General features: G+C 39.6%; 2 protein-coding genes across 4 annotated transcripts in view; both read left to right on the top strand.

The window, feature by feature from the left end:
• LOC146488828 (uncharacterized) overlaps positions 1–1,654 on the top strand; it is a 5,739-nt gene extending 4,085 nt beyond the window's left edge. For both annotated transcript variants that reach the window (XM_085112449.1, XM_085112458.1), the window contains one exon: positions 1–1,654. This exon is cut by the window's left edge and continues 2,307 nt beyond it. In XM_085112449.1, coding sequence (XP_084968575.1) covers positions 1–716 — 716 coding nt within the window. In that variant the 3' untranslated portion in view covers positions 717–1,654.
• LOC146488827 (uncharacterized) overlaps positions 1–8,302 on the top strand; it is a 23,897-nt gene extending 15,595 nt beyond the window's left edge. For both annotated transcript variants that reach the window (XM_085113987.1, XM_085113979.1), the window contains exons 11-15: positions 3,600–3,710; positions 3,925–4,059; positions 4,984–5,118; positions 6,388–6,501; positions 7,751–8,302. In XM_085113987.1, the coding sequence (XP_084970113.1) occupies positions 3,600–3,710; positions 3,925–4,059; positions 4,984–5,118; positions 6,388–6,501; positions 7,751–7,890 (635 nt within the window). In that variant the 3' untranslated portion in view covers positions 7,891–8,302. The remainder of the gene's footprint in view (positions 1–3,599; positions 3,711–3,924; positions 4,060–4,983; positions 5,119–6,387; positions 6,502–7,750) is intronic.
• The last annotated feature ends 6,490 nt before the right edge of the window (positions 8,303–14,792 follow it).

Below are 14,792 nucleotides of genomic sequence, written 5' to 3'. Positions count from 1 at the left end.
TTGCCACTTTCAAGACAATCGAAGAGGCAGATGAGCACATGGACACAGGTCATCATATTATGACTCCAGAGAAGGAGTCCATATACGACAACGTACGTAGGCAGTGGGCAGCTGTAACAACATCAGTAAAAGATGCTGGCCAGAAAATTGGCAGGGCAGATTATGTTCCTGTGGCGAACTTAAGACCTGGCAAAGGATGGGCCTTAAAGAAGCCGAAAGCGGCGGTGAGAATATCTTCGGGTGTCAAAGAATTTTTGACAAATTTATTCATCAAGGGAGCTAAGGATCTTCACCAAAAAGCTATGCCAGCAGACGTGGTGGATCAAATAAAGAAAACTTTCCCAGTTTCAGAGTGGGTTGAGGTACAGACTGTCAAAGGATACTTTTCTCGTTTGGCTTCGCAGCAGAAGGGACTTCCAGTTAGCGAAGAGGAGGGTGAAGACGAAGCGCTGGAGAAAGAGGATTACATGGAGCAACTAGTCGGGGTGGCTGAACAAGAGATCGGCCTCAAGCACCCTCTTGTATATGATGATTTCAATTTTTGTGATCTCTCTACCGGGAGTAGATTAGCCAAGGTTCTGGAAAAGCAAAAACTCAGTCAGCTTCGGTCATTCTGCGAGTATTTTGACGTGGAAATTTCTGGTCGTGCTAATCGTAAAGCATCGTATTACGAACCTCTTATACAATTAGCAAATTCCTGTGATTGTCGCAAGTAAAGAATTTTTTTAGATTCTTCGACTTAAAACCCGCCTTACTTATAAAATCAATGAGTCAGTTAAGGTTGCGCGACTCGTCGACTTGGTCCATTCATTGCACTCTCGCGTCCAAGATGATACAATACCAATCACATCGCGAGGCGTTTCATGACTTTGTATGAGGTGTTTCATATCAACTTCAACACGAAAAAAGTTTATCATCAAGCTCTCCTAACTGTGGATCCCTTCTGCGGTTTCACTTACTGAGCGCTAAAGTATTTGGGAAATCTGATAGATCGTGGGTCACCTAGATGCTGATCATTGTGGCTTGTATGTACACTGGATCTACGCTTGGTCGATTCATTACTGATGCAAGAGCTTTTTAGGCTATTAAAACGTCAGACAAAGATTATCTGTTAACGATCGTTTTGTCTAAGCTTACTTTATCTTTTAAAATATGGCTTGGAAAGTTATGGGGACTTTCCATGCTTGCGGTAATACATGGAAATATGACCTGAAAAATATAAGTCAGAGAAAAACTCAAATATTTTTATATGAAGGTAAGAACATTGTCATTTGTGCTCTATGAATAGTACAGTAACACTCTCGTAAGCGACCACCCTTGATGCAGGACAAAGTGGTCGCTTATGCTGAGAGGTGGTGATCTACAGGAAAAAATTAGGAAACTAAGCTCAAACCGAAGTGATTTGAACGTGATTAGATAAAATTATTACCTAACAAGCAACAACTAAGGCAAACAGACAATGCCAATAATGTTTCAAAACGAATGGCGCTTAGAACTGTTGAAAATTTGTACATAACATCTTTCATCAATGATACAATCCAATTTTACCTATAGATGGTATTACAGCCTTTTTTGCTAGTCAACTGTTATAATCTTCTAGCACACTTGGTCAGCGCTTTTTAAAACTGAACTTTTGTGATATTTGAGCAATGGTTTTCTTACAGTCATACGTGATCATGCCGGGTGGTCGCTTACGAAAAGTCGGTTCGTTATAACAAAGTTGACTGAAGTAGGTTTTCAAAGAAAAAATTCACCTTTTTTTGCCCAATGAAAGGCCTTTTAAGAGCACTTGTACGGTAAGAGTCGGGGTAATTCTAAACAATCAAACTGATTTGGCTTTAACAATTCATTTTCACTTACCAAATACAGAATCAGGGCTTCATGTCAACAATTTGGTTTGTTTATGGCATTAATTATGTTCAAAGTTCCATTTTGCAGGGCCTTAGAGGGGCATGGAGTGTTCGTGGCAAAAATTCAACAAACCGTGATAAGCCAAATTTTTCTCAACTGATTTTGATAATTGGGTCAATAATGTAAATAATGGTATAGGTACGGATGTTATGCAAGAAGGCAGGTAGATACACTGATTTTTTGAAAAATGGCAATTTTGGTTTGTAATTTTGACATTAATTTTGGCCAAACTCTAGCCCCAGGCTCCTCTCTGTCCAATACCTTGAGGGCAAAGTTACATGTATGAAATGAAAGCTCTATTATAGTAATATTCATAGTCAAATTCATTTGGCAGCACAATTTACCAGTTGGGTTTTATGGCACTTTCAAAATGACCCCTGAAAGGCTGGATTTTTTGTACTCAAAGGGCAAAAAATGAGACCCCCCCTGAAACTCTAAAACTTAAAGTCAGAGAAGTGAGCCAAATTGGCTTTTGAAATATCTCATGGCAACCAACTTCTGTGCCAAGTTTCAGCCAAATCGGTTGACCACAAGTTTTGGCCCCTGGAACACTTTCTCAGACAATGACACTTAAAAGACTTCAATAGGCCTTGGAGCCCTCGAAATAAATTTGTAAATTTATACAGCGCATGATTGAGAGACGAGATGATCAAATGCGCTTTATAGTATGGGGACACTCTCCAGATCGAATTGGAATTTGATGTTGTTTTCTGGGGGAGAGGGGAAAACCGGAGTACACGGTGGAAAACCTCTCGGAGCATGGACGAGAACCAACAACAAACTCAACACACAAATGGCGTCAACTCCGACAATTGCACCCGAGCCAGTTTTCTGAGAGGCCGGTGCTGTCACCACTGCGCCATCCCTGCTCCCTATCTCCTGTTTCATGGCCCTGGGATGATCTTCGAAAGACCTTATATGAGTCTTGGAAGTGACCCTCATGTGAACAAACAAATCTTTCGGTTTAAAACTCTTGTACTGAATTTCTCGACCTAGTGCAGAAGCTTTTCGCAAGTTTGAGACAGCAGGCGATGTGCTCCCCGGGAAAATCAGGCAAAATTATTGACAAATGTCTCTGTTGCGTTGGAATAACGCGATATATAAAAGTACAAGCTCTCTGCGCCACCGTTTTCTTGAAAGTCGAGAGAACGAGCAAATCATGTTGGCTAGAAAGCTGAGTGACCAGACACGTGTGGATCTAGGATTTTTTTGGAAGAGGTGTCAGTCGCTCGCCATGAGCTCTTACGGAGGGTGAGTGGGCATGCCAAACAAAACATTTTTGAAAAACAACGGTAGTGTTTTTAACAAAGAAAATATGGTATTTTTTAACTTTTTATAGTTGGAGTTGCAGTCTCTCCCAAGATTCATCCCCGCCGGTTCAATTGCTTGCTTGAGAGTTTTTGCCTCATCTCTTCCTTTTAACAGACCATTTTAGGGCTACCAAGGAAATCACTGCTAACAGTCTATCTGTTATTTGGTAGAATTAGGCTGATTTAGCAACAGAACGGGAACGTCAGTTGACAACGGCGCGCGCATCAAGAATGCCCATATATAGTCGAAATAGACTCGTGTCCAGACTATTCCGCGAGCTCTCGCGTCCTCAAATGACGTTCCCGTTCTGTTGCTAAATCAATTATTTTCTCGTAACGGCATAACTGATTAAGTTTATTTTAACTTCATCTCTCAAGCGCCATTACATCTGTGTGACGAGGAGCACAAGTGTCATGAGAATGCGGAATGCTTTTATGGAAAATGTTACTGTAAAGACAACCTAACAGGAAACGGAATCTTCTGCAGAGGTGAGCTTGGAAGCCATAGTCAAATAATAAGCACTTCCCATGCTTTTTTGCAGGATTCCCCTACGATTGTACCAGGCAGTAGTAATCATATTAAATAATAAACGTCATTTGAGAAAAGTCAAGACTGTAGTTTCTTTCTTTCGTTATTTATTAATTTTCCTTTTGTTATTTCTTCACAATACAATGACTTATTTTTTTCGTCTCTTTTGTACAGATTCTCTGCCTTGCCCTGAGGAACACCTATGCGGAAAAAACTCTGTTTGTGTTGTTGATCCACTGTTTCCAAAAACCCCAACTTGCAAATGTCTGCTGGGTTTTAAAAAGTCGGCTGATGGAAAGACTTGTGAAGGTATGTAACCATGGAAACGGCACGCGCAAAAGTTGAGAGGTTTGCTGCAATTCGTTGTTAAGGTCGAGTACAACGATCTTTTAAACACCGTGTTAGGAATTATGGTTACTAGGATGTAAGCTGAAGTATATGTTTATCGCTGCATGTAATTAAATGTGAAAACTCAATTTTATAGCCTTAGACCCATGGCACAAGGTCTCTGTCTCTCGACATATTAAGGCTAATATACCGATTATTTGGCCCAATTTGACAAAGAAAATGCCGGCGTGAGAGGACAAAAATCGTTTTAAAAATCTGTAAAAGTACTGCAGTTTTTTTGCAATCGGGCCGCCGCGCAAATTGTCCATGCGATTGAACATACTAATCAGGCCGTTAAATCCGTTTATGTCTGAATTAGCCTTTACAGTGAAAAAAGATCGCAAGCGCAAACACAAGACCGTTCGTTTTACTATAAAAAGTAGGAAAAACAAAGCAACAGTTATCAAGCCTCCCCCCTCCCCCTTGTTAGGTTAGAGAGCTAGTTAGAGTTACTCAGTAGTTCTCCTAGCAGGGGCAAAGGTCACCTTTTGTATTATTGTACTTGCTTTGTTTCCTTTCATTATTAATTTTTTCGACCGGTTCTTCCAGTCTTCGCTTGGCACGCATCACAGTTCTGCGCTTTCCTCCCCCTCCTCCTCATCATCATCATCATCATTATCATCATCATCATCATCATCCTCTTCTTCTTCTCCTTTATTTAAACACGATATCATATCACTAAAAACCGTCTTCGAATGACCCATGTGAGAGCAAGGAAAAAACTACTCGAAACACATTAAAGAAACTAATTATACTAAGAGTAAACTGTAACAAACTACTCTGTTATATTGAGTAAACAATGTAATAAGAATTAAAGTAATGAATTGGTTTGTTTTCTTCCTTCAGAAATATCCGACTGTCTTTTGAAAGGACTGTTGTGTCCTAATGGCACCAAATGCCAATCTGTGAATGGAACAATCGACTGCGTCTGCAACGAGGGCGTTAAGATATTTCATGGAGCTCAAAACTTCACATGTGAAAGTACGTACTGGTTTAAATAAAAAGCCAAGTAGCATATTATATGCATGTTATCGTTGATAAAAGCTTTTTGATAGTGATTTGCAGGTTGGTTTTTCAACCTGATCGAGGGCCAATTCGGAATCTGACCCATGTCTTCCCTATAATGTCAACAGCACCAGCGAATTACTCCACATTGCCTCTCGCTGCCAAAGGTAAAGATCATGTTCACATTGATCCAGGCAAAGTGGCTCAATGGTTCTCATGAGGCTAGTCCATCGTAGGGAATCGCAGGGTAGACGCCAGCGCCCTCAATACTACAGTTGCAAGCTACAACTGTCCTCAAAATGTTGAAACACTGTTTGTTCAAGGCTTTTCTCTCCTTCTTTCTTTGCAAGCAATGTTGTTTATAAGCAAAACGGAAGCGGCGAGGACGGGCGTACCGATTTGCTCAAACAACATTGAACCAAAGGAAAGGGGAGCAGTCAAAATGTCAAAATGGTAGTCATTGGACCGCTAGGAAAACCACAAAAACAACAGCGTGACCAATGGTTCCATTCCTGAAAATATTTTGCGAAAGGATCAACGCGACAATTTCTAACCAGAATGATGGAATAAGGAATTTATAAACACACCAAATAGTTGTGTTGCATGTAATGTTACAGCTTGTCGCTGGGTCCTGATGCCAAGTAATAAGGGAAACAATTTGGTGCTACTTGTTGCGTTGCCAGTTGCGACCTTTTTTGCATGCATTATTACCTCTGCATGAGAAACGTTTTTTTTTTTCTGCAACTGGCATAAGAATTTGTTGCGCACGGAACTGGTTTTCAAAAACTCATTAATAATCCATAAGCCCATTGACCTATCAAATGGTTGATAAAACATCACGTGCAGTGGTTTTATTTCCGATAAAACCTCCTCCTTATTGGTATGCGGTGTTTAATGTTTTTCTCGTATGCTAATTTTCAACGTTCACAAAAACATCATTGTTATGAACTCTCTTGACACACACTTTTCTAGGAATGTTTTTGAAGCCGTTTAAAAAACTCGCAGCACGTGTTTTATCGGGTCTAAAGCCACTAGGCTGCGCCTCGTGGTTTTAAATCCCGTTATAACACTGCTGCTGCTCGTGTTTTAAACTTTACATAGTGTAACAACTGAAAACAAACGCAACGTATAACGAAACATTTGTAAGACGACAAGTTACACGAAAATGCGGCGTTCATTAACGACAACAACAAAATGCTGCACAACAACAACAAGAAACTGATGGAAGCAAACTCTTCTCGACAGTTTCAGTGGCAAAGACGGGAAATTGCAATTGTACAAAACATGCGGTTTGCCATCGTGGAAAATGCAAATGCACGAGAGGATATAGCATGGACAACGAAGGGCAGTGTGTGCCAGGTAATATGATTAAGGGCTTACTTCTTCTTATGGCGTCCACACATAACCAATAGGGACCTTAAGCAGAGACGACGACGACGGAAACGGAACTTAAAAAATTACCTTTCGCGATGATTTATACTCTCTCAGTTCGTGTAATGTGGCCGAACTATCGAGGAGCTAACGTAGTAGGGGCGCCTTTAAAGTTCAGAATGAGAATGGAAAATTAATCATCATGCGTTCACGTTCTCCATAAAACCTTAAATTGGTCATTTCACGTTGTCGTTTTGCAGAGGACGGCAAAGAAATGCACCAAAGTGTATAATGCACGTGCAGAGCCAGTGAATTGCTAATTTAAACTTGTTTTCTGATATTCTCGTTGACGTCGCCGTCGTTGCTGCTTAAGGTCCCTAATATTCCGTTTAAAAGGGAATAAAACAAACCATAAAATGAGATGAATATGACACTGAGTGTGAAGCAAACGGTAAAGAGACTTGTGATAAGTATTGGCTTTGCATATCAGTACAAATGCATTACACTTTATAGAAGAACGTCTAATTTTGCGGCCCAGGCTGAACCAAAACTGGAGGTTTCTGAAACGTCTTGAGTTACGTGGTACAGAAATGTCGAAAACCGATATGTAAGTGACCAGGAAACAAAAAAAAATATTGCGCTGTATCATATCAAATTTATGCCTGGTTAGCCTAGATTTAAGTGCAGAACAGAAAAAAAAATAGTAAAAAGCTTTATATACTAGTCTCAGCCTGGGTGCGTTCTTGGTATGTTCTTAAAATCTGGTCAATAGACCATTTTCATGATGGCGCCATTTGACTACAACTACCAGAATACATTTCGTTTTCCCTTTCAAATTCAAATTTTGTAATCCCAGTGGAGAGCAAAGAACAATAGCTCTAATTTGCACGAGAAAGCAAAAGAATGAAGGATTCTGGTAGTTGTTGTCAACTGACGCAATAGTGAAAATGTCCTGTTTCAGCCTAAACATTCATAAAAAAAAGGTTTTATAAAAAAAAAAGAGTGTACCGACTTTATGACATAAGTGATTTGGAAAATTTGATAGAAACTGAGGAACATCACATACGTGGGAAAAATCATGCTGGTTTAGGTTTTACTAGACTTCGAAGTAGCGATATTATCAACCAACGTAAATGTCAAGTTATGTGAAGCCGAGCGACTGTATTATTCGATTAGTTCAATATTTCAGCTATGCAGCCCTTGTTCCTCTTTTAACGACTTTCATGTTTCTGCGCAGGTCCAGATCCTCGAGCTAGTCACCAGCGCCAACCGGGAGAATGGGAAACCAACGTCAATGTCTCTTGCTCCTCATACGTCACGAGTCACGTGATTCTTGCAATGATTCCCTTGCTTTGCCACCAAGCCTTAGTGTCATGACAAGGAGAATGGGCACGCCTTTTTCTTATAGAACAGGAACACAAAACTGAACGATGTAGACGTTCTGGCTTCACGAATTGTTCTTTCTTTCCATAACGTGGCCTGTAAAATTTTGACGGAATTGCAAACTTTGCTAATGAGTTGAACAAATATTTACTAAACACTAATCCAACTTTCTGAATTAGATTCAGGTACTCAGTGAACTTTGACCATATTGTTAAGTTTAATGAAGTATGCGAGAACCTTATTTTTGCCAACAACACAGGCACTTATATTAAAAGTATTTAGCTCATACATTATAATCTTATGGGTTTCATAATCGGAAAATTTTGAGCAACCTTAATTTCATTGAGGTAATAATTTTCTTTCTTTAAAGCCAAAGAAAAAATAAAAGTCACACAATTAAAGGCTATTTATTCGTGAGTATATTATATTACACTCTAATGATTTTTGCTAAATAACAAAGGAAGCCTGTAAAATGCCGTGAACTCTTAGCCGTCATAAAAACCAAGACAGACTTACCGCTGGTGAATTTTTCTTTTAACAGTTTTAAGCATGTTAAAATACAGTAAGCCGCCGTTACACGTTGAAACTTTTAGCTGAAACGTGCGTGCAAAGGCGAACGAGACCAGTTTCACGAAGTGGTGTTACACGGTGAAACTCTTGTTTTTTCACCACTGCGACCGTTGCGAGCCGTTGCAGAAGTAGAAAGCGGTTCTACTTTTTGTGAAACTTGTCTCGCAACGGAAGTTCGAAAAAGTTTCACGAAACCGACCATGTTACACCGTGCAACGCCTGCTGAAACTTGTTTCGCAGCGCCGTTGCACAAAAGTTTCAGCTAGAAGTTTCAACGTGTAACGGCGGCTTAAGGTACCGTACGCACTGGGTTGACAAAATTTGTTTGGCTCTGCCAAAAATCTCGACAAATTTTCTCTCCACCAAATTTTGAATTTGGTAAACGCGTACACACTTGAAAACACCAAAATATAAGTCAACCATAAAGTTTTAATCTCGTTGAAATCGAACACCTTCTTTTAAGTTCTCGTAGCCTTGGCTTGCCGCAATTTCGTTTTGATCAGCAGCGGTACTTGTACTCTGGCAGTTTGAATAAAGTGCCGATCCACGATTACTTGTGCTTGAAGATGCAACTGGAATAAAGTTCTGCGAGCCGTACAGTAGTTGTATGGAGCCACCTTCAACATCTCCAGGTAAGAATAATGATCGTTTAAACCTCATTAATAATTCATAAGCCCATTGTCCTATCAAATGGTCGATAATACATCACGTGCAGTGCCTTTATATCGATAAACCTCCTTCTTATAAGTGTGCGGTGTTTTGTGTAATATTTAAAACACGAGAAGCAGTCCTTTATCGGACTTCAACACCACGAGGCGAAGCCGAGTGGTTTTAGACCAGATAAAACACATTTGGCGAAAAGTCGATTATTGGACGGAAAACAAATATTCTTTAAAAGCTGCCAATCCAATCAATGTATCCGAACCCGTCTCCTTTCTTAGACCTCCCAAGAGACCAGGGACAAAGAAATAGCCCACAAAAGATAAAGTCAGGGTGAGAGTTAAACAGAAACTTCTTCCTTGGGGCGTTATTTTAACTTAAAAATAATCCGTAGAGACATAAAGGAGTAAAAAATGAAGACTTCAAAATTTGGCCATTTTTTACTCATAACCGTGGACTTACCCTTTGCCAAAAAGTCGATTTTTAAACGGACAACAAATATTCTTTAAAAGGCTTCCAATTGAATCAGTATGTACGTAAACGTCCAGTGAGACACTTTTTAGGCCTCCCAAGGGACCAGGGACAAAGAAAAAGAACACAAAAGATCAAGTCAGGGTGACAGTTCAACAGAAAATTCTTTGTCAGGGCGTTATTTGCACTTAAAAAATGATTCCCAAGGGCGTTTTGCGACACTCTCAGATCCCTAGGGACATAAACAAGTGAAAAATGCAGACTTCAAAATTTGGCCATATTTGACCAAACACCCTGGACTAACCCCTTAGAAAAAAGTCGATTTTTGGACGATATACAAATATTCTTTTAAAAGCTTCTAATCGAATCAGTGTGTCCAAAAACGTCCCCTGAGACACTTTTTAGGCCTCCCAAAGGGATCAGCGAAAATGAAATAGCACACAAAAGATCAAGTTCAGGGTGAGAGTTAAATAGAAAATTCTTTGTCAGGGCGTTATTTGCACTCAAAAATGATTCCCAAGGGCGTTTTGAGACACTCTGAGATCCCTAGGGACATAAACAAGTGAAAAATGCAGACTTCAAAATTTGGCCATTTTTGACCAAAAACCCTGGACTAACCCCTTAGAAAAAAGTCGATTTTTGGACGAAATACAAATATTCTTTTAAAAGCTTCCAATCGAATCAGTGTGTCCAAAAACGTCTTCTGAGACACTTTTTAGGCCTCCCAAGGGATCAGCGACAAAGAAATAGCCCAAAAAAGATCAAGTCAGGGTGAGAGTTAAAAAGAAACTTCTTTTCAGAGTATCTTTTGCACTTAAAAACGATTCCCAAGGGCATTTTGCGACACTCTGAGATCCCTAGGAACATAAAAAACTGAAAAATGCAGACTTCAAAATTTGGCCAGTTTTCACCCCTTAGAAAAAAGTCTATTTTTGGACGAAATACAAATATTCTTTTAAAAGCTTCCAATCGAATCAGTGTGTCCAAAAAAGTCCCCTAAGACACTTTTAAGGCTTCCCAAGGGGCCAGGGAAAAAGAAATAGCCCACAAAAGATCAAGTTCAGGAGGAGAGTTAAACAGAAAATTCTTTGTCAGGGCGTTATTTGCACTAAAACATGATTCCCAAGGGCGTTTTGTGACACTGATATCCCTAGGGACATAAACAAGTAAAAAATGCAGACTTCAAAATTTGGCCATTTTTGACCAAAAACCCTGGACTAACCCCTTACAAAAAAGTTGATCTTTGGACGAAATACAAAAATTCCTTTAAAAGCTTGCAATCGAATCAGTGTGTCCAAAAACGTCCCCTGAAACACTTTTTAGGCTTCCCAAGGGACCAGGGACAAAGAAACAGAACACAAAAGATCAAGTCAGGGTGACAGTTAAACAGAAAATTCTTTGTCAGGGCGTTATTTGCACTTAACAATGATTCCCAAGGGCATTTTGCAACACTCTGAGATCCCTAGGGACATAAACAAGTGAAAAATGCAGACTTCAAAATTTGGCCATTTTTGACCAAAAACCCTGGACTAACCCTTAGAAAAAAGTCGATTTTTGGACGAAATACAAATATTCTTTTAAAAGCTTCCAATTGAATCAGTGTGTCCAAAAACGTCTGCTGAAACACTTTGTAGGCCTCCCAAAGGACCAGGCACAAAGAACTAGCCCACAAAAGATCAAGTCAGGGTGACAGTTCAACAGAAAATTCTTTGTCAGGGCGTTATTTGCACTTAGAAATGATTCCCGAGGGTGTTTTGCGACACTCTGAGATCCCTAGGGACATAAACAAGTGAAAAATGCAGACTTCAAAATTTGGCCATTTTTGACCAAAAACCCTGGACTGACCCTTTAGAAAAAGTTGATCTTTGGACGAAATACAAAAATTCCTTGAAAAGCTTGCAATCGAATCAGTGTGTCCAAAAACGTCCCCTGAGACACTTTTTAGGCCTCCAAAGGGACCAGGAATAAAGAAATAGCCCTCAAAAGATCAAGTCAGGGTGAGTGTTAAACAGAAAATTTCTTTGTCAGGGCGTTATTTGCACTTAAAAAGGATTCCCAAGGGCGTTTTGCGAAACTCTAAGATCCCTAGGGACATACACAAGAAAAAACTGCAGACTTTAAAATTTGGCCATTTTTGACCAAACACCCTGGACTAACCTCTTAGAAAAAAGTCGATTTTTGGACGAAATACAAATATTCTTTTCAAAGCTTCCAATCGAATCAGTGTGTCCAAAAACGTCCCCTGAGACACTTTTTTGGCCTCCCAACGGACCAGGGACAAAGAAATAGCCCACAAAAGATCAAGTCAAGGGAAGAGTTGAACAGAAAATTCTTTGTCAGGCCGTTATTTTCACTTAAAAATGATTCCCAAGGGCGTTTTGCGACACTCTGAGATCCTTAGGGACATAAACAAGGGAAAAATGCAGGCTTTCAAATTTGGCCATTTTTGACCAAAAACCCTGGACTTAAGAGATAAAAAAAACCCACAAAAAATCAAGTCAGGGTGAGCGTTAAACAGAAAATTCTTTGTCAGGACGTTATTTGCACTTACAAGTGATTCCCAAGGGCGTTTTGCGATACTCTGACATCCCTAGGGACATAAACAAGTGAAAAATGCAGACTTCAAAATTTGGCCATTTTTGAGCAAAAACCCTGGACTAACCCCTTAAAAAAAGTCGATTTTTGGACCAAATACAAATATTTTTTTTAAAGCGTCCAATCGAATCAGTGTTTCCAAAAACGTCCCCTGAGACACTTTTTAGGCCTCCCGAGGGACCGGGGACAAAGAAATAGCCCACAAAAGATCAACTCAGGGTGAGAGTTAAACAGAAAATTCTTTGTCAGGGCGTTATTTGCACTTAAAAATGATTCCCAAGGGCGTTTTGCAACACTCTGAGATCCCTAGGAACATAAACAAGAAAAAAAATGGAGACTTTAAAATTTGGCGATTTTGACCAAAAACTCTGGACTAACCTCTTAGAAAAAAGTCGATTTTTGGACAAAATACAAATATTCTTTTAAAAGCTTCCAATCGAATCAGCGTGTCCAAACACGTCTGCTGAAACACTTTGTAGGCCTCCCAAAGGACCAGGCACAAAGAAATAGCCCACAAAAGATCAAGTCAGGGTGACAGTTCAACAGAAAATTCTTTGTCAGGGCGTTATTTGCACTTAGAAATGATTCCCGATGGTGTTTTGCGACACTCTGAGATCCCTAGGGACATAAACAAGTGCAAAATGCAGACTTCAAAATTTGGCCATTTTTGACAAAACACCCTGGACTAATAATCTGTTCATGTTGTCCTTCAGCAGCATGGTTAAAAATATATAAAAACTGTTCAATTGAGGCCTAACACTGCTGTTTAAAAACTAAAAACTAAAAACTAACCTGGACTAACCTCTAAGAAAAAAGTCGATTTTTGGACGAAATACAAATATTCTTTTAAAAGCTTCTAATCGAATCAGTGTGTCCAAGAACGTCCCCTGAGACACGTTTTAGGCCTCCCAAGGGATCAGCAACAAAGAAATAGAACACAAAAGATCAAGTCAGGGTAAGAGTTAAATAGAAAATTCTTTGTCAGGGAGTTATATGCACTCAAAAATGATTCCCAAGGACATTTTGCAACACTCTGAGATCCCTAGGGACATAAACAAGTGAAAAATGCAGACTTCAAAATTTGGCCATTTTTGACCAAAAACCCTGGACTAACCCTTAGAAAAAAGTCGATTTTTGGACGAAATACAAATATTCTTTTAAAAGCTTCCAATCGAATCAGTGTGTCCAAAAACGTCTGCTGAAACACTTTGTAGGCCTCCCAAAGGACCAGGCACAAAGAAATAGCCCGCAAAAGATCAAGTCAGGGTGACAGTTCAACAGAAAATTCTTTGTCAGGGCGTTATTTGCACTTAGAAATGAAACCCGAGGGTGTTTTGCGACACTCTGAGATCCCTAGGGACATAAACAAGTGAAAAATGCAGACTTCAAAATTTGGCCGTTTTTGACCAAAAACCCTGGACTGACCCTTTAGAAAAAGTTGATCTTTGGACGAAATACAAAAATTCCTTGAAAAGCTTGCAATCGAATCAGTGTGTCCAAAAACGTCCCCTGAGACACTTTTTAGGCCTCCAAAGGGACCAGGAATAAAGAAATAGCCCTCAAAAGATCAAGTCAGGGTGAGTGTTAAACAGAAAATTTCTTTGTCAGGGCGTTATTTGCACTTAAAAAGGATTCCCAAGGGCGTTTTGCGAAACTCTAAGATCCCTAGGGACATACACAAGAAAAAACTGCAGACTTTAAAATTTGGCCATTTTTGACCAAAAACCCTGGACTAACCTCTTAAAAAAAAGTCGATTTTTGGACAAATTACAACTATTTTTTTAAAAGCTTCCAATCGAATCAGTGTGTCCTAAAACCTCCCCTGAGACACTTTTTAGGCCTTCCAAGGGACCAGGGACAAAGAAATAGCCCACAAAAGATCAAGTCAAGGGAAGAGTTGAACAGAAAATTCTTTGTCAGGCCGTTATTTTCACTTAAAAATGATTCCCAAGGGCGTTTTGCGACACTCTGAGATCCTTAGGGACATAAACAAGTGAAAAATGCAGTTTTCAAAATTTGGCCATTTTTGACCGATACCCTCTTAGAAAAAAGTTGATTTTTGGACGAAATACATAAATTCTTTGTCAGGGCGTTATTTGCACTTAAAAATGATTCCCAAGAGCGTTTTGCAACACTCTGAGATCCCTACGGACATAAACAAGGGAAAAATGCAGGCTTTGAAATTTGGCTATTTTTGACCAAAAACCCTGGACTTAAGAGATAAAAAAAACCCACAAAAAATCAAGTCAGGGTGAGCGTTAAACAGAAAATTCTTTGTCAGGGCGTTATTTGCACTTACAAGTGATTCCCAAAGGCGTTTTGCGACACTCTGACATCCCTAGGGACATAAACAAGTGAAAAATGCAGACTTTAAAATTTGGCCATTTTTGACCAAAAACCTCGGACTAACCTCTTAGAAAAAAGTCAATTTTTGGACGAAATACAAATATTCTTTTAAAAGCTTCCAATCGAATCAGTGTGTGCAAAATCGTCCCCTGAGACACTTTTTAGGCCTCCCAAGGGACCAGGGACAAAGAAATAGCCCACAAAAGATCAAGTCAGGGTGAGAATTAAACAGAAAAATCTTTGTCAGGGCGTTA

This window comes from Pavona decussata, unplaced genomic scaffold (genome assembly GCF_977016875.1).
Source record: "Pavona decussata unplaced genomic scaffold, jaPavDecu1.1 SCAFFOLD_8, whole genome shotgun sequence".
Lineage (NCBI taxonomy): Eukaryota > Metazoa > Cnidaria > Anthozoa > Scleractinia > Agariciidae > Pavona > Pavona decussata.
Note: the sequence above shows the minus strand (reverse complement) of the source record. Positions and strands in the feature narration are given on the sequence as shown.